Below are 22,593 nucleotides of genomic sequence, written 5' to 3' on the forward strand. Positions count from 1 at the left end.
TAGTCTATGGGGTCTTTAGGCTCCGTTACGCTCAGTTAGGTCTCAGTTATCTGCAGAATCCATCCTTTCCGTTCTCCTGCTCCTCAACAGAGCCGGAGAACGGAAAGGAGAAACGGTGATGTGAACGAGAACTAACCCTGCTTGCAGAATTGCCGCATGGTGTGAATTACCACCAACACCGCAAGGTGACTTTTTGCTTGTATATGACTGCTTGTTTTGTCACTTGCCTAATGTGAGAATAAAACACTGAACGGTTTGATCCAAAGAACTTGTTGTTGCCTCTATACTGCATCCGCTAATCCTGTCTACCAGAGCGAAACCCCACTATTATATATATATATATATATATATACAGTACAGACCAAAAGTTTGGACACACCTTCTCATTCAAAGAGTTTTCTTTAATTTCATGACTATGAAAATTGTAGATTCACACTGAAGGCATCAAAACTATGAATTAACACATGTGGAATTATATACATAACAAACAAGTGTGAAACAACTGAAAATATGTCATATTCTAGGTTCTTCAAAGTAGCCACCTTTTGCTTTGATTACTGCTTTGCACACTCTTGGCATTCTCTTGACGAGCTTCAAGAGGTAGTCCCCTGAAATGGTGTTCACTTCACAGGTGTGCCCTATTAGGTTTAATAAGTGGGATTTCTTGCCTTATAAATGGGGTTGGGACCATCAGTTGTGTTGAGGAGAAGTCAGGTGGATACACAGCTGGTAGTCCTACTGAATAGACTGTTAGAATTTGTATTATGGCAAGAAAAAAGCAGCTAAGTAAAGAAAAACCAGTGGCCATCATTACTTTAAGAAATGAAGGTCAGTCAGTCAGCCGAAAAATTGAGAAAACTTTGAAAGTAAGGGCTATTTGACCATGAAGGAGAGTGATGGGGTGCTGCGCCAGATGACCTGGCCTCCACAGTCACCGGACCTGAACCCAATCGAGGTGGTTTGGGGTGAGCTGGACCGCAGAGTGAAGGCAAAAGGGACAACAAGTGCTAAGCATCTCTGGGAACTCCTTCAAGACTGTTGGAAGACCATTTCAGGGGACTACCTCTTGAAGCTCATCAAGAGAATGCCAAGAGTGTGCAAAGCAGTAATCAAAGCAAAAGGTGGCTACTTTGAAGAACCTAGAATATGACATATTTTCAGTTGTTTCACACTTGTTTGTTATGTATATAATTCCACATGTGTTAATTCATAGTTTTGATGCCTTCATAGTCATGAAAATAAAGAAAACTCTTTGAATGAGAAGGTGTGTCCAAACTTTTGGTCTGTACTGTGTATATATATATATATATATATATATATACACACACACACATACACACACACATACACACACACACACACTATCACATCATTTTTCTTTGTAAGAAATAAACCGCCTTCTCCAGATGCCTATGAAGTGTTCAATATGATGGACCAACCTAATAAGGGCCATTTCCCTATACTGGGCCCAGATGCTTCTGATATCAGCCCTGAATGAAAATCATTGTACACATCTTAAGAGACTTGTATAAAGAAGTAATGTGCGTGCATTATTTTGTGGGTGATGCTATGACATAATATATAAGAGCAACGCACAAGAAGGAAATGTTTCTACTAGGATAAAAGAGTAACGTGTGCTTTGGGTACCAGGAGAACCAAACAGCTACCACTGCCCAAGGTATTTAGATACAAGACAAGGGCAATGATCTGCATCTGAGCCCTGCGTGAAGAAAGACCTAGCTAGAACTCTGGCTGGAAGCAAGGGAGTATGCTATAAAAATAAACTGGCAAAGAACAATCAGAACATGAGCACTGCGGTATGTGATTACAGTGTTGTGTATGCTGTGTTCCCCAACACAGCACTGCTACATAACTACTTCATGTACTCCTTTTGTAAATCTGCTGCATGGAATGTCAGACCTCCTGTGATGGAAGAGCTGGAAAAATGGCATTCATGCTGAAAATAGCATTTCTGTTCAACTGAAGATTTGTCAAAACAAACTGCTATAAAGGTCGAAGAAGCGAGAAAAAACATTAAAAAGCAGCGAGCTAATTAATTGTGATTCCATGGACTATAGGAAAAGTACACAGCAATACCTTCTATCCCTCTGCTGTTCACTCTGTGCAGTAGTTCTGGACGCTGAAAGAAAAATAAGTGGGTTATTATGACATAAAATGCTATAAAACCAAGAAATATAATACAATCAATAAATAATGCACTAATAATAACAAGAATAAGTAGGAGATTTTAACACCCATGTGGTAGGGAAGCATATATATTCCATTTTATTCGAACTTAAAGGGGTTCTGCAGTTTGTTTAAACTGATGATCTATCCTCTGGATAGATCATCAGCATCTGATTGGCGGGGGTCCGACACCCGGGACCCCCGCCAATCAGCTGTTTGAGAAGGCAGCGGCGCTCCAGCTACGCCGCGGCCTTCTCACTGTTTACCGCAGGCCCAGTGACGTCACGACTAGTATCAATGGCCTAGGCGAGGCTAAGCTCCATTTAAGTGAACATAGCTTAGCCCCGCCCAGGCCAGTGATACTAGTCGTGACGTCACTGGGCCAGCCGTAAACGGTGAGAAGGCCGCAACGCCGCTACCTTCTCAAACAGCTGATCGGATGCTGATGATCTATCCAGAGGATAGATCATCAGTTTAAACAAAGTTCAGAACCCCTTTAACAATAGTCTAAAGGCCTTGTGGACATGGCATTGTACAGCGGGTTCATGATGCTCGATATTACAGAGCTGCCTGTAGTTCCTCCACCTGCATAGTTAAAGAGGTTGTCTGAGAGATTTAAAAACATCTGACAAATCCTACAAACTATTAATTTTATTTATTTTTTTAAGTTAAATTTTCACCCAGCAATTCCTGGTGATGTGCCTGAATACGGCACATGACTGCTCCAGCCAAACACGGCCTTCACCAGGCACGTCACTTGGCACATCACAGACTACTGTGACATGTAAGGATGTGAAACCTGACAGCTGCAGTCCGCATCTTTTGCGTCCCCATTGAAATTAATTTGTCCACATCCGATCTGCAAAAAAACACGGATCGAATGCGGACTGAACATACGGTCATGTGCATGAGCCCTAAGACTAAGAGAAGTCACTGTCAGCTCCTGAATGATGTGCATGCTAATACAGGATGGTGGATGTAGGAAGGGATAGGGAAGATAAAGATGAACAAACTGAAACCTTCAATCATATTTGCCAATAAAAGATGTTAAAGGGAATCTGTCCCCATGATCTTGAACTATTACCGGAAGTAATATATGTGTAGTACTGCAGATAAGGAGTCCAGATCACTGTTTTTATTTTCTTAGTACCCCTAGTCCCGCTACTATCAGTGGTAAAAGCTGCTCTGAAACACAAGTCTGGACTACTGTTCAAATCTAACATAATGGCAAGGACCCCTGTGCATGTGCAGTCCTGATCATGCCTTTCAGTGCAGCTTTGAGCGCTGACAGTGGGGGAAACAGTGGGGGAACAGGGGAAGTAGAAAAATAGAAAATAACAATCTGGAATCCTTATCAGTTATTTACAATGTACACGTGAGGAATCAACGTTATCCCTGGTGGTATAGGGTGGCTTACATTTTATCCTAGACGGTCAATACTGATGAAGGCGTTAATGGTAATAGAATAGTTAATAGCAGCCTCACAGGTGTAGTAAAGGAGTTCTTGCCAGCATCACTGGTGGACTAGGTAGTAGATACTTCCTGTCCAGTGGATCCCTCACCTTCCCAGGCTCCAGCCATGCCTCTTCTGAGAAGAAGCTGAACGCAATGTGCTCAGTACATTCAGCACTGGTGACAGATCAGTGTAGGGTACGGGATGGAGAGAAGTATATAGCTAGTCTCTATGACTGGGAAGAGCACGTCATTATCACTAAAGAAATTATCTGCTCCTTGACTCCCTCTGAGTAAGTTGGACAGAAAGGATGGGCCGACATGTTTTATTTAACGTGTACATGTACATGTGTTCTTCAGCTGAAAATAAGTTTGTAGGTGACGAAATAAAAACGTCAAGCAAACCTCATGTAGACACTGAGATTTAACCCTATGCTGTCACATGTTTATGAAGTAAGAAATAAAGCAGAACTTACTTCTCTTAATAACGGCCCTTATGGATGACAGAGGTCCTTGCCTGGAAAACAGGAGAACGGGTTAACTGAAACTGAAAAAAGCCCATCTTCCACGCTGCGCAATAGCCGACTCTGCCTGCGTGACTTCTATTGTAAAAAGAAAGGCAGTTCCAATATCTAAGGCCAATTTACTTTGTTTATTCCAGCACTGTAAAGTAATCTCATGATCCCGCCCTCGGTAACAGAAACTAGAATCATGACAGGGCGACCGCTCCATAGGAAATGCAGTATTCCAGAAGGTAAGATGCCATGAGAAGTACAGGAGATATACACAGCTCTTCAGTATTTCATGTAAACCTCAATCCTTCTCTATGGCGATGTATCAAGAGGAGCATTTATCTGCCAGCGAACTTCAAGTCTCCAGATGACTGGTCCCAGGAGAGGCAAACATGATTAAAAACAAACACGCACTTACAAAACACGATACAGTGCAAAGCTACAGAGAAGCCATCCTGTTAGGAGTTTCTCAGTAAAAGGTCATGACTTTAAGAACGTTTTCCCCTGAAATAACTGCAAGTTCTTAAAGGGGATTACTATGGTTTTTAACAGATATGCTCATGTAGCTTCTTATTTTATGTATATCTTCCTGTGAGGAATATGGATTAATCTTTACTGTCAGCCTGCTTCAAAGCCAGTCAGATGGCAGAGATCCACCTTTGTTTACATTTCTCACCTCCATTCAGCCAACCAGGAACTCAGTTAATGGAACAGGAAAAACTTCACTGTTGGGGGTCTAGGCCATTCCCCAGTTCAATGAACATTATCAGACATCATGGAACCGGCGGTTCATAAGGAATTATGAATCGCCCGTCCATCACAGACATAAACCAGATGCCTATTTGTGTCCCTGTGGCCACGATGAACAGACCCGTGGTCATAGCTTGGTGGTGGGATGCCAGGGAGGAGAGATATACATATCTCCCAACAGAAACCAAATAACGGTACCATGCTTGGACTCTACTGGTAGCCGGAACCCAGGCAGATCCATTAGTCCCAGAACCACCTCCCTGCGACATTCTGGTCTGGAGCCAGGAGCCCTAATCGGTTTTGTGGCTCATGTGCTGCCAGCCCAGCAGAAGGGGAGTGGACCCCTCCCAGAGGCCAAGAGGGGTGCGGCCGGCTACAGTTAAAAGGTTTGTGCCAGCAAGCGGGTGTGTGTTTCTCTGAAGGGATGTCCTTGCGTACAATGGAGGATGCCGGGGCGGACCGCATGCACCACAAGGACATCTTACACAAAATGATACATTGTGCAGATGAAAAAATATATATACACACAAATCACTGCAGAGGGGCTCCAATATGTTCCTGACTGGAAGATATTGGCAAAGTTCTCATCTTTTGACATCGGCCTGAGGAATTAGCTAGTATTGTCAGTTGCGTATCATTTTGGTACATTTTCTGCAGTGATTTGTGTGTATATATATTTTTTTCATTTGCACAATGTATCATTTTGTGTAAGATGTTCTTGTGTTGCATGCGGTCCGCACCGGCATCCTCCATTGTACACATTTTTTGCTGGGGATTGCCGATGTCTGCGGACCGCATGCGGAGGAATTGCTCCCCCGGTTATAGACTCGCTACAGTGTCTGGGTTTGAAGCATTTACACCCGTTTAGGCCACTTTTTTCAGTGAGTTTTTTTCTACATTGTAAAAGGGCAGAAGCCCTTTAAAAATATTTGCTATATTGATTTGCTATGTATGGTAACAGTCTCTTGGGCCAGAAGCCCTTTTTAGATGGACTGGTGTGGAATCCTGCCACCAGACATTAAAGCGGTTATCCAACCCCTGAAATCTCCCCCATACACACACGCACACAATGTACTTACCTTGCTCACCAGCACCCGCTTTGCTACTAACGCCTACATGGCTGGCCGCCTTTACATCTCCCCATCGCGAGGATTAAAAAATCCGGCATTGGGGGGTGGAAGGGGTTAGCCAACAGCAGGCGGTGACAGGGATGAGTCTCCCTAGCATTGCGGGTGACGTTAGGGAGGCTCGTCCCAGTCACTGATTACTATATATATATATATATATATATATATATATATACATATACATATACATATACACACACACACACACACACACACATATACATACATACATACACACACACACACACACATACACTGCGTGCAGAATTATTAGGCAAATGAGTATTTTGACCACATCATCCTCTTTATGCATGTTGTCTTACTCCAAGCTGTATAGGCACGAAAGCCTACTACCAATTAAGCATATTAGGTGATGTGCATCTCTGTAATGAGAAGGGGTGTGGTCTAATGACATCAACACCCTATATTAGGTGTGCATAATTATTAGGCAACTTCCTTTCCTTTGGCAAAATGGGTCAAAAGAAGGACTTGACAGGCTCAGAAAAGTCAAAAATAGTGAGATATCTTGCAGAGGGATGCAGCACTCTTAAAATTGCAAAGCTTCTGAAGCGTGATCATCGAACAATCAAGCGTTTCATTCAAAATAGTCAACAGGGTCGCAAGAAGCGTGTGGAAAAACCAAGGCGCAAAATAACTGCCCATGAACTGAGAAAAGTCAAGCGTGCAGCTGCCAAGATGCCACTTGCCACCAGTTTGGCCATATTTCAGAGCTGCAACATCACTGGAGTGCCCAAAAGCACAAGGTGTGCAATACTCAGAGACATGGCCAAGGTAAGAAAGGCTGAAAGACGACCACCACTGAACAAGACACACAAGCTGAAATGTCAAGACTGGGCCAAGAAATATCTCAAGACTTTTCTAAGGTTTTATGGACTGATGAAATGAGAGTGAGTCTTGATGGGCCAGATGGATGGGCCCGTGGCTGGATTGGTAAAGGGCAGAGAGCTCCAGTCCGACTCAGACGCCAGCAAGGTGGAGGTGGAGTACTGGTTTGGGCTGTTATCATCAAAGATGAGCTTGTGGGACATTTTCGGGTTGAGGATGGAGTCAAGCTCAACTCCCAGTCCTACTGCCAGTTTCTGGAAGACACCTTCTTCAAGCAGTGGTACAGGAAGAAGTCTGCATCCTTCAAGAAAAACATGATTTTCATGCAGGACAATGCTCCATCACACGCGTCCAAGTACTCCACAGCGTGGCTGGCAAGAAAGGGTATAAAAGAAGAAAATCTAATGACATGGCCTCCTTGTTCACCTGATCTGAACCCCATTGAGAACCTGTGGTCTATCATCAAATGTGAGATTTACAAGGAGGGAAAACAGTACACCTCTCTGAACAGTGTCTGGGAGGCTGTGGTTGCTGCTGCACGCAATGTTGACGGTGAACAGATCAAAACACTGACAGAATCCATGGATGGCAGGCTTTTGAGTGTCCTTGCAAAGAAAGGTGGCTATATTGGTCACTGATTTGTTTTTGTTTTGTTTTTGAATGTCAGAAATGTATATTTGTGAATGTTGAGATGTTATATTGGTTTCACTGGTAAAAATAAACAATTGAAATGGGTATATATTTGTTTTTTGTTAAGTTGCCTAATAATTATGCACAGTAATAGTCACCTGCACACACAGATATCCCCCTAAAATAGCTAAAACTAAAAACAAACTAAAAACTACTTCCAAAAATATTCAGCTTTGATATTAATGAGTTTTTTGGGTTCATTGAGAACATGGTTGTTGTTCAATAATAAAATTAATCCTCAAAAATACAACTTGCCTAATAATTCTGCACTCCCTGTATATATACACACACATACACACACTACATCTGCGGTACAACCAATTAAACAGCCCAGCCCAGTGTGGGGAAAAAGGGATGAATTTAGAACAGAAATGTATTTTCCAAATGTGATCTCAATTATAGCTTGCTTTAAAAAAATAAAAAGCAGCATATGCAGATCTTTCCTGAAACACACTACGACACACCCAGGTTTAAAAGCCTTTAGAATGACATCACTTCACTTTTGTTACAGGGGTGGACAAAGCCAGGACCCTTTCACATTCAGACATTGGGGAAGATGTGTCCTCATCACGTGCTAACGTACTGCACAAAAAATTTATAAAACTTTATGGGGAGGAATTCATCAAAGAACGGTGTGTAGCATCCAACACAGGGATAAATAAAGTAAATCTGTCAAAGTCTAAAAAACAAACAAATCAGACTTGGTATTGTCTTCTTATGCTTTCCAGGCACTTCTCCAAATAGAAAGGTGTCAGAAATCCTTGACAAAGGAGATGCACTTTTTCCAACACGTGAGGTCTTCAGTGCACCAGAAAACTGATTAATCTGGTAATTACAGGGTAGTGTAAAAGAGACCTTTAAACCAAAAACTTTTTTTATTCAAGTTTTCACTTTTTGCTACAAAATTGCTGCGTTAATTATACAATTAAAACTTGCAGAATAGAAACACCGCCAACAAGAGTACAATCTCTGATATACAGTAATAGTCTGTATCAGCACTTACCCAGGAAACCGGTGTTCTGGCTTATTCCTTTCTGGACGTTCTGAAACAAAGATTTAATGAAGATATTTAGTGTAAATAATAATAAAAAAAAACATATAACATTCTGAAACTGGATTGGAATCAATAAATTTATGATCCATTCTTATTTTGGCTTTAATGGTCATTGTAGTTTCAACAAACTTTGCATAAAGTACAGGTGAATATAAGAAAATATTTCTAATACATCTTATCAAAGAAAAATGCTTATTTCTAGACTTATGAGGTTTCTTTCTTCCCCCCACTGTTCACTGACTCCCTAAAACCATCTGGGGAGAGGAGACAGACTTTCTGCTTACTGAGGTATCAAATGACATGCTGCCTATAGAAGTCTATGGAAAGGGGAGGAGCCGAGAGAAGCAGAGATACACACAGACATGCTGCTGCTGTTTTACCATCTCACAGCTACTGAATTCACATCTATACTAGTCAGTACTTCTCTAGAATGTCTTCAATACTGCTGGCGTTTTCTTTGTATGAGAGCTAGTGATAAAAAAAGCAGAGATTCTGCTCCCCTATGTGTGCTGTGTATGCAAGACACCATAGCAGCTAGACTCAGGGAGAAAAGACGATTAGAGAACTTGTATACTTCACCTTACTTTTCCTACCAGAGTAAGAACGGACATTATGATCACATATAGTGCACAAAAAGTGCACCAATTCAACTTCAATCACATCAAATCATTCTCAAGCAGCTTATGTGTTACAGCCTGTATTATAGTCTAGAACTGCATTCACAATTCTGCTAGCTTTAGAGCTGAAATCAGCTTGCATATGTTAGGCTGCATTCACATGACCAAGCGCGGTCTGTGACGGCCACCTTTCTCAGAGCAACTGCTGCTCAAGTGCGAACTCTCCACATAATAGTAATCTATGATATGGCGAGTTCCAGCCCAACTGCGGGTCTTCTGTCCCGTACTGAAATTATGCTGTGTGTACACATGGCCATGTGAGTACAGCCTTAGGCCTCATGCACACGGCCGTTGTTTTAGTCCGCATCCGAGCCGCATTTTTGCGGCTCGGATGCGGACCCATTCACTTCAATGGAGCCGCAAAAGATGCAGACAGCCCTCCGTCTGCTGTCCGCATCCATTGCTCCGTTCCGTGGCCCTGCAAAAAAAATATAACGTGTCCTATTCTTGTCCGTTTTGCGGACAAGAATAGGCATTTCTACAATGGGCCGCCCGTTCCGTAAATTGCGGAAGGCACACGGGCGGCTTCCGTTTTTTGCGGATCCGTGGTTTGCGGACCGCAAAAAATGGAACGGTCGTGTGCATAAGGCCTTACGCTGAGAGTTTGCATTGTAGGAGTTGTAGTCTTTACAGATGAGACTATCTGATTTAGACCCGATTCAGAAGGCCATTCCAATTTCTGTCCACAAAACATTGTGCATCAGTTTTTTCCGGACCCGTTCACTTAAGTAGCGAGTGCAGCATGTTGTGAGTGTGAATAGCAAAATTTACTTAATGGGTCCATGTGCTATATGGGTGCAGTCCAGAGAGCACATTGACGGATGTAATTGCCATGTGAATTAGGCCTTAGGGAAAGCCAATTATTATACAGCATTATAGGAGTCCATCTATAATGGCAGCACAAAAATTATAGCTATACAGCCACTCTAAATGGCATCTTAAAGGTACCAACATACATTTATTATTAGAATGGTTTTAAAACCGGTTTCTTTGAAAAGTTTGCACAAACATGAAATCTAAATATGAAACATGTAATGTATGCTGACAGAGTGCAAGTATGAAATTCCATCATTCCTGGCAATGGTAACATTTTCAAGTTTACGGGAACTTGTGCAGTCACATTTTTTTGAGTTATTTTTACCCTCTAAAGATATTTTTTTTGCAACACACATAAGGTACTGATTAACACTATAGAGCGGGTGGGTTGAGGACTATTTTATTAAAGCAGCCTTTCCTGTTGAACATGCAATCTGGAAGGCTGGGTTCACATCTGCATAGCCGGACACCACCGTGCATCACCAGATCCCCATTCACTGTAATGGGATTCCAGATCCGGTGGTAATCAAGCTGCTTTCTGGCAAAAAAATATCGCGGGTAGCATTTTTTTTGTCCAGCTGAAAGCTGGCATGTAAGCCGGAAACAGTGACCCGATTACAGTGCCAGAGTTCACAATGCAGAGGTGAACACGGCCTTATGCATGCAGCATGGTATAGAGCAGGAGGAGCTGAGCAGAATAATATAGTTTCATGGGAAATGATTCTTTATAATACAAAAGGGTTATCCAGTACTTATGTGTTAATAACCTATCCTCAGGATAGATCAGTGGGGGTCTGACACACTCACCGAGCAGCCGCCAGTAACTATACAATGGATGGAAGACTATAATTTGTAGTGACTGTGTAGTGCAGCTCAGATCCCGCTCACTTGAATAGAAGCAGAGCTGCGGCACGGCCTCTACACAGTGGACAGACACTTCTGCTTCTGGCTCCATGCACTGTATAGTTTCTAGAACAGGCAGCTGCCACAAACAATCTGATATTCACAATATCTAAATACCAGAAAACCATTTTCAGAGTCCAGAGTCCAGTCCTACTCAGTGAATGCTTTCTTATGCTGCATCTTTTCCCACAACACTATACATCAATCTGCTCAGCTTCACCTGCTCTATAACATACTGCCTGATTGTTCAACATAACAGGTTCCTTAGAATTCTGTTGAAAATTAAGACTGATTTCAAGCAACAGATTGAGGGTACCGTACTTTCACACTAGCGTTTTTCTTTTCCGGCACTGAGTTCCGTCATAGGGGCTCAATACCGGAAAAGAACTGATCAGTTTCATCCCCATGCATTCTGAATGGAGAGAAATCCGTTCAGGATGCATCAGGATGTCTTCAGTTCAGTCACTGAACGGCGTTTTGGACGGGGGAAATACCACGGTATGCTGCGGTATTATCTCCGTCCAAAATTCTGGATCAGTTGCCAGAATGCCGGATCCGGCAATAATTTACATTGAAATGTATTAGTGCCGGCTCCAGCATTAAGAATACCGCAATGCAGGCTCCGTTCTTCCGGTCTGTGCATGCGCAGACCGGTAAAAATGTGAAAAAAAAGTATATAACGGATCCGTTTCTCCGGATGACATCAATGCATTTGTAAGACGGATCAGTCTACAAATGCTGTCCGTTTGCATGTAGATTGCCAGTGACGGAACTGCTTGCCAGGTCACTCTGCCGCAAGTGTGAAAGTAGCCTTATTAAGTGAATAAGATTCATTTTGAAAAAAGTTCCCAGGTGTGGAACTAGATCCCACTGGATTCAAAACCGTGCACTTCAGTACCCGATACAGGCGCAGTAGAGGAGAGAGGCTCGCCAGCAGTTCTCCTCTGTACTGCACCAGGTGCTGAAGTGCGCAGTTTTGATTCCAATGACATCTAGTTCCATACTTGGAACTTTTTTTCACAATGAATCACTATTAAGGCACGAGGCTAGGAGAAGTCAGTGCCAGACGTAATGATGTTTACACCATCAAAGTGCAGGAGGCACGGCACCAGCAGGGGGCGAACTGAGCCTCCAGGAGTAACTCAAGGTCCCTATTGCTCCTAGAGGCTCATTTGCATATATTAAAAGGTTTTTTTTTCATAAATTAAGCCAGAGATGAGGGCGGGACCAAGACTGATAGCTTCTGCTGACCTGCCCACATTTCGCAGGTGAGAACGTTTCACTACAATGATTCTGATGACACAAGCCTTTTTAGGGTGACTTGGTTAGGATGATGATGATGAGGATATCTCAAAAAACACACACATACACACTTTGACCAATTTCTATAAAAAACACTAAACACAGAAAATGTACAAAAAATAAAAATAATAATACAACAAAAAAAAATCTTTTTGTCTCAGGAGGTCATCCATGTGTCCTTACTCTTACTTAAAGGGAACCTGTCACTGGGATTTGATGTATAGAGCTGAGGACATGGTTTGCTAGATGGCCGCTAGCACATCCGCAATACCCAGTCCCCATAGCTCTGAGTGCTTTTATTGTGTAAAAAAACGATTTGATACATATGCAAATTACCCTGAGATGTGTCCTGTACGTGAGATGGAGCGCAGCACCGCCCCGCATCCTCAGAATCTCCTCTTTGCTCCCCAACGTCAGACAGCCAGAGCGCCGTAATCTCACGATGCGCGAGCTAGAGCATGCGCTGTTCCTTCCCTGAGGCTGATGCCAGCACAGGGAAGGAACACTATGAGGACACTGCGCATGCGCTAGCTCGCTCATCACGAGATTACGGCGCTCTGGCTGTCTGACATCTGGGAGTAAGGAGGAGATTCTGAGGATGCGGGGCGGTGCTGGGCTCCTTCATGCTGGACTCATCTCACGTACAGGACACATCTCAGGTTAATTTGCATATGGAGCAAATCGTTTTTTTCCACAATAAAAGCACAGAGAGCTATGGGGACTGGATATTGCGGATGTGTTAGCGGCCATCTATACATCAAATCCCGGTGACAGGTTCCCTTTAAAACACCTTTAACAACTTGTAAGATATGTGGTTGCAGCAGGAACCTCCTTACTGGCTCCCTGTCTGAAGTAGGACAAAAAATTTGGTGAAGACCCACCCATCGATCAGTCTCCAGCCAAATATGGAGCAGATCAGCAGGAAATTACTGTTACACCTTTGTTCTAGGCAGGATTTCTACAAGACTTTTTCTATCAGAACCATGCAGCAAGTGCTGCAAACAAGCAAACAGTGACGACAACTATATTTCTTATTTAGTTTTGGCAACCATTTCTAGGTTTACTATTCCTTTAACCAATCAGAATGTCTTTGGGGTGTGGGAGGAAGTTGAGGCACCCCGAGTAAACCCACAGAGACACATGTAGAACATACAAATCCCATGCAGATGTTACCCATGGTCAGATTCAAACATAGGCAAAAGTGATAACCACTGAGCTTCTGTGTGGTAGATTCTCCTAAAATCTGTAATTCCTGTGTGTCCAATTGTGCATTACTGACATCATGAGATCAGCTGCGCCCAAATAAAGCCTGACCCCAAAAAAGGGGACCCTGGGCATTTATTCTTTTATCAGTTACCAGTTTTTCCACACACTATTCCACGGGGCTATTCTCTCCAGAGTACGACTAGATAGACTTGGAATCCAGCATGAAAATCTGCAATTACACACACGAGGGACGCCATTGTTTTATTACAACAGATGTACAAAATACAATTGGCTAAAGAAAAGGTCAACATGCTAAATGGATTAAAGTTCTACATCGAGCACGACAGATTCGTTATTAGGCGAATGTTGTATTTTATGGAGAGTTTAATTTATGGGCACCCCGGTGGCATTAATGTTATGACTACACAAGATTATAGAAGCAGTCCTCACATCTTATACAGATTATTAAAATTATTAGTGCACACAATGTAATAGGCGCGCAGGCTTCTGACAACCCTTTATGCAAATTAATTAGTTATGTAACGTTTAGGTCTCATGCACACGACCGTTGTTTTGGTCCGCATTCGAGCCGCAGTTTTTGCGGCTTGGATGCGGACCCATTCACTTCAATGAAGCCGCAAAAAAATGCGGACAGCACTCAGACAGTTGCACCGTTCCGTGGTCCGCAAAAAAAATATAACCTGTCCTATTCTTGTCCGTTTTGCAGACAAGAATAGGCAGTTATATCAATGGCTGTCCGTGCCTGTCAAGTTAGGGCTCTTTCACACCTGCATTATTGTCTTCCGGCATAGAGTTCCGTCGTCGGGGCTCTATGCCGGAAGAATCCTGATCAGTTTTATCCCAATGCATTCTGAATGGAGAGAAATCCGTTCAGGATGCATCAGGATGTCTTCAGTTCCGGAACGGAACGTTTTTTGGCCGGAGAAAATACCGCAGCATGCTGCGCTTTTTGCTCCGGCCAAAAATCCGGAACACTTGCCGCAAGGCCGGATCCGGAATTAATGCCCATTGGAAGGCATTGATCCGGATCCGGCCTTAAGCTAAACATTGCCGGAGCCGACATTTAGCTTTTTCAGAGTGGTTACCATGGCTGCCGGGACGCTAAAGTCCTGACAGCCATGGTAAAGTGTAGTGGGGAGCGGGGGAGCAGTATACTTACCGTCCGTGCGGCTCCCCGGGCGCTGCAGAGTGACGTCAGGGCGCCGGAAGCGCATGGATCATGTGATCGCATGGATCACGTCATCCATGCGCATGGGGCGCTCTGACGTCATTCTGGAGCGCCCCGGGAGCCGCACGGACTGTAAGTATACCGCTCCCCCGATCCCCGCTCCTACTATGGCAACCAGGACTTTAATAGCGTCCTGGGTGCCATAGTAACACTGAAAGCATTTGGAAGACGGTTCCGTCTTCAAATGCTTTCAGTACACTTGCGTTTTTCCGGATCCGGCGGGCACCTCCGGCAACGGAATTGCATGCCGGATCCCAACAACGCAAGTGTGAAAGAGGCCTAAACCACTGAACTTTTGGTTACACCACTTACAATGGACCATACAGTTATAAACCATTGACAACGACCATCTGGGGAACATAGTCAAACCTGTTCTCAATCTAATTACACAATGTAAGTTCTTAACCAACAGCCCTTAATGGGGTTCCCGGGGAATATAGCACTGATGGTCTATTCTTAGGTGTTCAGTGCAGTTTTAAAGGCTTATTATTATTGAATTAAATTATTACATTGTACTTATTTTGAGCTTAAAAAAAAACAAACATTTTTTCAATTGGTCTTTATAAAAAAAAAAAATATGGAATCCTATTTTGTGTACATAGCTGAGATGTTGTAGTAGCAGCTTGTGAAATTTTTGTCTTTTCAGTCATCTGGGGAGCAGATGGACTCCTTATCTCTGCTCTTGGACCTTATAAACACTTATTAAAGCTCAAGAATGTGGCTTAAATAACTGTTTATGACTTCTCAGTAGATGGCACAAAGTGAAAGTAAAAGTACCAGTCACACAGTTGGAAAAACAGTTAACCCTTTGTGGCAGAATGGCTCAATATTTTTAATAAATGCCAAGTGAAAATATGATTTTTAGTCAACAATTAGTAAAATACAATCAAACAAAAATTGCCTCCAAAAGGTATACATAGCCTTTAGCTCATGTGACACCCATTGATCAGTACAATGAAGAGGCAATGGAACCACATTCCCATCAATTTACATAGGCACAGTGGTTTATGGATATGCTTGGAAAGCCTGTAACAAGCATGACTGCCAATATAGTAAGGAGCTTGGAGCTCGCTTAAAGGCCTTTTACACTGGCAAATAACTGCCTGAACAAAGGGCCTCGTGAACAATCGTTCAATACTTCCTTGGTTTCTATTGTTGTTGGCAGCCACCCCCTATTTAACGGGCTGGTGTGCTGCCGACAAACAATCATTTTTTATGTGCACATGAAAGAGACAACTGACAAACAAGCGTTTTCTTGTTTCTTGGTTGATTGCTGAGAACCTTTATATGGGGAATTGATCTGGAACAAGTGTTCGTAATCACAATCATCTGATGCAGAAGGTCCTTAACAGGGGTTGCCAAGGATAACAATTTTTTTAAATGTCTCCCACGCAGCAGGACATGTGAAGAGAACTATATTTATCTGCTCCCAGCCACTTCTTTAGAGTACCATGGCTCCCGGGCTGTCCTCACTGGACTTCTGATTACTGCATGTAAACTTGCCATATGTAAGGGGTCACATGCGATGCTGAGGCCAGTCAATGGCTGCAGTGGCACATGTGACCCCATCTCACAGGCTGTCTTCACCAAGGTGGAAGGGAACAGGTCAGTATAGTGTTTTACACAGGTCCCACTGAAAGGGGGGGATAAAAAAAAACTAAAACCTGGGCAACCCCTTTGGGTAGGTTCCCACAGTTTTTTGGAGGAAGTGTTGAGGCAGATTTTCCTGCATGTTTTTCAGACAAAGCCAGAAGTGGATTCAAAAGAATTGGAAATATAAAGGAAGGATGTGTACTTCTCCTTCCTGCTAGATCCACTTCTGGCTTTGAATGAAAAACTAACAAGAAAACCTCCTCCTCCCAAAAAACTTCATGTGAACCTAGCCTTTAAGTTTGGCAGACTGTATAACTATTAATTCTCTGATATATTCCTAATGGGATTTATGGGGTTTTCTATATACGGCATCCACAGACCCAGCTTTACTTACTTATAATAATCGTGTTTTAGATTAGAAATCTCATTTTCATATAGCCTATTAGGAAATATTAGTTAGGGTCCATTCACACGTCCGTTGTTTCTTTCCTGATCTGTTCCGTTTTTTGCGGAACAGATCTGGACCCATTCATTTTCAATGGGTCCTGAAAGAAATCGGACAGCTCAATGTCTGATTTTTTTTCAGGACCCATTGAAAATGAATGGGTCCAGATCTGGTCCAGATCTGTTCCGCAAAAAACTGAACAGATCAGGAAAGAAACAACGGACGTGTGAATGGACCCTTAAAGGGGTTGTTCGAGATAATTAAATTTTTTGGACAACCCCTACAATGTCGTACCACAAAAACCCATAATATATTCACCTGTTTCTCCAGCGCTGTTTTCTGCAGGGCTTATCTGCCACTCTTGCTGCTGTTTGTTTACACACAGCATATCAGACGTCCCTGGATACGGCACATGACTGCTGCAGCCAATCGCTGTCTTCATTGGTCTACATCAGTGGCATGCGCAATCCAGTGGCAGGAGTATGAGACCAACCTTCGCAGAAAACATCACTGGAGTAACGGGTGAGTAGATTAGGTTTTTTTTCCCCTTAAGACATTGTAGGGACTGTCTGAGACTTTTAATCATCCCGGACAATTCCTTTTAATAGACAAGGGTCCATTACTCAGGATCCTCGTCTTGCTCACCCTGGATAAGATGTCCTTCATTACACATGCCATCCATTCCAATGGATCCATTTTTAAACAGAAATCCAGCTTCATTATAAGCAGGAACATCAACTTACCCCCAGAAATCAGGCACACACAATACAGCTAACGTACATTATTTACTTGGATCTGACTGCCCTGTGTGTGCAGCAAATTTTCCCAACAGTCATGGGGTTAATAATAATTCATTATTTCTTTATTTTATTTTTTTAAATAATAGCAAAGCTTGCATGCAGAAATATCATTCAGCAGCCAGCCATACTGACAATTTTCGGCTCTACTGTCCACTAGAGAGCTGTTTGGCTGGCGCAGTACCCATACATCACACCATTGAATGGATTAATGGAAACAAAAGAGGCAGTCTAGAACAAAAAAGCAGCTGAACTGATCTGCAGGGATCTCATTGAAAAGCTATAGCGGCATCAAAACTCAGAGGCCACTTGTTGTCTTTGACGATGCCAGCCAACCCGTGCACAACCTGGGTTTTCCACAGCAGGCAGCCTGTTAGAGACACCTCCATTGAGAATCAGTACAATGCTGTACACAGGCCCACATCACAGTCTCTGAATAGCAATGAGTTCCGGGAAAGTACATTGCTAGTTATAGGAGCAGGTGAGAACATGGTCATCCATCACCAAAAGGCTCCAACATCTGGATTTCAAAAATGTATCTTTGTTTCAAATCTCTAAGATCTGAAGGAAAGCCAAGTTGTAACGTTCAGGCCTTCTTCAATGGTAATGTGTGTGTATAGGGGAACGAGCTCAAGACAGATCCTTTTCATTTCGATGGGATTCTAAACAAATGCCAATGTACATCAAAGCCACCATCATAATTATTTTCAATGGGTGACAAATAAAAAAAAAAAGATATTATAACAATTTTGAATAATTTTTTATCATTTGTAGCACAAAAAAATAAATTTGTAGAAAAAAAAAACATTAAGGTGAACTCAACCTAAGCCATTTGTTTTCCTGAATCCAAAAGGATGAGGCTGAGAGAGGCACCATGCCACCGTATTACTTGATAGTAAGAATACAGATATACTCCACTTACTTTAGCATATAAACCAGATATTACTTAAAGAAGTACTTTGTGAAAAAATATCCTTTGGCCCATTGTAATGGACATAAAAGATCTGCAGTTAATGTCCTTACCCATTACTACATGAATGCTCTCGGACTCTTTAAATCATATGAAGTCTTCAGTGTGGAGCGGAAGTCAGTCTCTCTATATAAGGCTATCAGATGCACATTGAGCATCTCAGGGGTGCATCCAGAGACTGACTTCAAGGAGAAAACAACGTCTATTACAAATTAACAAAAAAATAAAAACCTGTGCTGTAGAGTGTTTCTTTAAAAAAAAAACTTTGCCATTCTTGTTGTGTGCAATGGATCATGGGATGGTAAAGCTGGTCAGATGTGCAGCAAGCATGGTCAACAACCATATAGGTGGGTGTCTCACACAACACTTTGGGCAGTTTTGGTACAGATGTTGAACCAAAGTCAGCAGGAAGGCAAAGAATACATCCTTCCTTTAGATTTTCATTCCTTTCCAACCCACTTCTGGCTTGGTCTCAAAAAAGGACCACAACAAGCTGTGTGTGACACCACTTTTAAAACGGTTGTCCAGGATTGGAGAAACATGACTGTACACCACCCTGTCCATGGGTTGTGTCAACGGGTGTGATCTGCGATTCTACACACAACCTGTGGACAGGGGCGGTGCCATGTCAGCAGATTTGTACCTATGGAACTGGCTGACCTGTTACATGTGCACTTGGCAGCTGAAGGCATCTGTGATGGTCTCATGTTCATATGTGCCCACATTGCTGACAGCCTCTAGGAGCAACAGGGGCATTCTCATTACACCTAGAGGCTCAGCTCTCGGCAACTGCTGCACCCTCTCTACAATGATTGACAGGGCCAGGCAGTGTAAACGTCATCATGCCTGCCTGGCCCTGTCAATCAAAGTGCAGAGGGCGCCCCAGTTGCTGAGAGAGCAGAGCCTCTAGGTGTAACGGCAGCGAATCTGTTGCTCCTGGAGGCTCATTTGCATACATTAAAACATCATAAAACTTTATTTTTCTCAGCAATGTGGGCACCAGTCACTATGAAATTCACAGTAAAACTAGGCACAACGCCTTGTAGGTCTAGCTCAGCTGAATGTAATGATACTTTTCACTTAGAGATCTGTAGCTTCATCCTGGAAAATACATAGCAGTTGAGTGCACTAGGGGCGGGCCCAAGCCACACTGTGCACACTTGCTCTACTTGCTCCCTCATCCAGTTCCCGACAGAGTCAGGTTGCTGCATAGTCAAGTGGCTTGGAGCTGCCCTTGGTGCACTTAACTGCTCATGTGCATATGGATTGCGATGCTTGCAGTTGTGCCGCAGTCTTCTTGCAGCTTCCTATTGGCAATGTGAAGTCACATTCATTGGTCACATGGCCTAGGCACAGCTATGCCCCATTGAAGTGAATGGGGCTGAGCTGCAATATGTAGCACAGCTGCTATCAAATGAACATCATTGTGCTTGGTGAGCAGAGAGAATACTGTGGCACTACTGCGGGCGCTAGTCCGTCCTCAAACAGCTGATGGGGGGGGGGGGGGATCCCGGGTGTCGGACCCTCATCAGATACTGATGACCTACAAGGTTAGCATAAATTCAATAAAATCACTGTGCATTAAATTATAGTTTAAGCTACCTTTGATACATGGGTGGTAAGCTTAAATTATTTTTCTAACCCAAAAAAGGAGTGGGAAAAAAAGGGGGAAAAAACAAAAAACAAAACAAAAAAACAAAGAAACATTCAACTTTTCAAAGCTGCTCCATGCCAGTGTGGAAGGACGTGTCCCTGCTGCTTCAGCACACTAAAAGCGATGGCATCCTATTCGTGGTCATGTGGACCCCAGCATGCTGCAGCAATTCACTGGTCTCACCATCTATGTGTACCTCACCAGAAGGAGGTCACATAGCTCTCAGGGACATGTCACCGCTTAGGCCAGTCAATGGCTGGACTGGTGCACGTGACCACCGACAAAATGTCATCATTTCTTTTTCACCGGGGACCAAAAGTAGTGCAGACAGGACCTTTGGCACTCGAACAGAGGGATTTTGAAGAGGTGAAAGGGTTTTTTATTTCTTCCCCAGTTTCCCAGTGCTCACACCCTTTTTTTGGGGGGGGGGGGGGGGTTAGACAACCCCATTAAGGTCTAAGCAGATATAGTACAAAAGATGGGCCCCCATACACGTTAGTCTATTGTCAGCTGAACCCATCATTCTTGGTGGTTTCAGCTGACAGTCTAATATGTGTGGGGAGCTCCCGATTCTCCCCAGACAGATGACGTCAGGGAAGAGAAGGATCGGGGCAGTAGCTTTCTCTGCTTTCCCCACTGAATGTGTATGGGGCAGCTGGAAGGGAGTCGGGAGGGCAGACGGCTTCTGAATGTGTATGGCCGCCTTTGGTTATACAACCAATCCAGAGAGATGATCATGCAATGCAGGTTGCCGTAGTATTCCGGTAATTAGGCATAGGATCTCCTCATCCTATGGTAAGCTCAATGCCCTCTGTAGCTCATCCAAACTGTTCATAAACATTTTCTTGGTCTACCAATAAAGAATTAAATTTAGGAGCAAAATAAACTGCTGAGAAAGCAACCCTGTGCAGCTGTATCCTTACCTACAGGTCAGTCCCAGTCTTGTGCCATAATTTTAGAAATAAGGAGGGGGAAAGGAAAAACCACAAAAAAAAAAAAAGTATTCCATGAATCATTGTTGGCAATGAGCCGCGACAGGATTGGGGGGGGGGGTCAAAGCAGGTCTAGGCAACATCTGGAAATGTACTGTAGAGCCGAAAACATACCTTATAATTTATAGGAGACCTTACACATTAACCTTCAGTGTTCCTATGGCAGTAGCATATGCCATACACGTTATTTAAAGTATAGAGCTAAAAGTAAATCCTAGCTTGAAGACCTCCAGGCTGCAGTCTGTTGAGATTGCACTGTTCTGTAACACAAGTATCTTGCAAAACTTCAAACTGTAGAATATTCTGCTACATTTGTTCAATGTCCTATAGGCTGTGTTCACACCATGCAGTTACCTTATAGTTCATGCATGCCTTTTAAAGCAGAACCAACGTGTGAACCAATTAAGAGGAAAAGTATACTCATGTAATACCTTTAGGATCTGAAAAAATACTACATACGCTGCATCGTAAACTGCAGTATATGTCAAACCCCATGACAGAAAGCACGGTGCTTGTAAATTATCAGCACTTCTCACGTGATCTATACATAAATACTGATATAACTATATACTGTGTATATAATACACTCGATAGATGTAGCAGAGCTGATCATATCCCATCTTCAGTCCTATAGAAAAAGGATGCACAAAGCATTGTTGTAGTATCATAGTTAGGAGTGCTAGAGACAAATTCGCCTTTACTACATCTGTATTCTCACACTTTCTATGTGCACACTCTGTTCCGCCACACACAGGCACAAAGACAAAGATCACTCCGTCCAGGACTTACCTGTATCCAGCGAGGACTTTACCCAGGCCTTTTGTTGTATATGTTTTTCAGCCTATCTAGTAATTCTATGTGGTGGCATACAAGGAACAGACAGCGAGCGAGGGATGAAATCACACAGCAGTATCCAGAAGAGGGGGGCGGAGGAGTGGAGGGATGGGTCCTGCCTCACCACACTTATGACTGGAAAAGCTAAACTGGTCAAAGAGCAATGAAAGAATGCAGCCATACAGGAAGTCCTCGGTTCCTCCTCATTTTCACTACTTAAAAAAGGAAATCAGGTTGAGCACTGACCTCTCTCTACTGCACGGTTTGAGAGAAATGAATATTTTTAGGATTCCTATTTTTTATGACCACCACCTACTGTCTATTTTGTGAAGTGCACAAATCACAACTGCACATTCGTCTGACCAGTGAAGGCACAGAGTGAAAAGGATTACTGTGTGCTTAAAGGGTTCTTCAGGAATGATTTAAAGTGGCCACAAGCAACAGATCCTAAAATGTGACCAGGACTGGTTGCTTCGAATTCCAGCATTGGGGAAGGGTGGGATTTGGGGAGGTGGCGGGGATTCCCAGAGAACCCCT

The 22,593-nt window shown here is 43.1% G+C and overlaps 1 protein-coding gene across 1 annotated transcript in view; it reads right to left on the reverse strand.

The window, feature by feature from the left end:
- SH3D19 (SH3 domain containing 19) overlaps window positions 1-22,593 on the reverse strand; it is a 141,195-nt gene that overhangs the window by 55,209 nt on the left and 63,393 nt on the right. The window contains exons 2-4 of the mRNA XM_040418538.1: window positions 8,568-8,607; window positions 4,116-4,156; window positions 2,098-2,140 (exon numbers count right to left, since the gene is read on the reverse strand). Coding sequence (XP_040274472.1) covers window positions 2,098-2,140; window positions 4,116-4,156; window positions 8,568-8,607 — 124 coding nt within the window. The remainder of the gene's footprint in view (window positions 1-2,097; window positions 2,141-4,115; window positions 4,157-8,567; window positions 8,608-22,593) is intronic.

This window comes from Bufo bufo, chromosome 2 (genome assembly GCF_905171765.1).
Source record: "Bufo bufo chromosome 2, aBufBuf1.1, whole genome shotgun sequence".
Classification (NCBI taxonomy): Eukaryota; Metazoa; Chordata; class Amphibia; order Anura; family Bufonidae; genus Bufo; species Bufo bufo.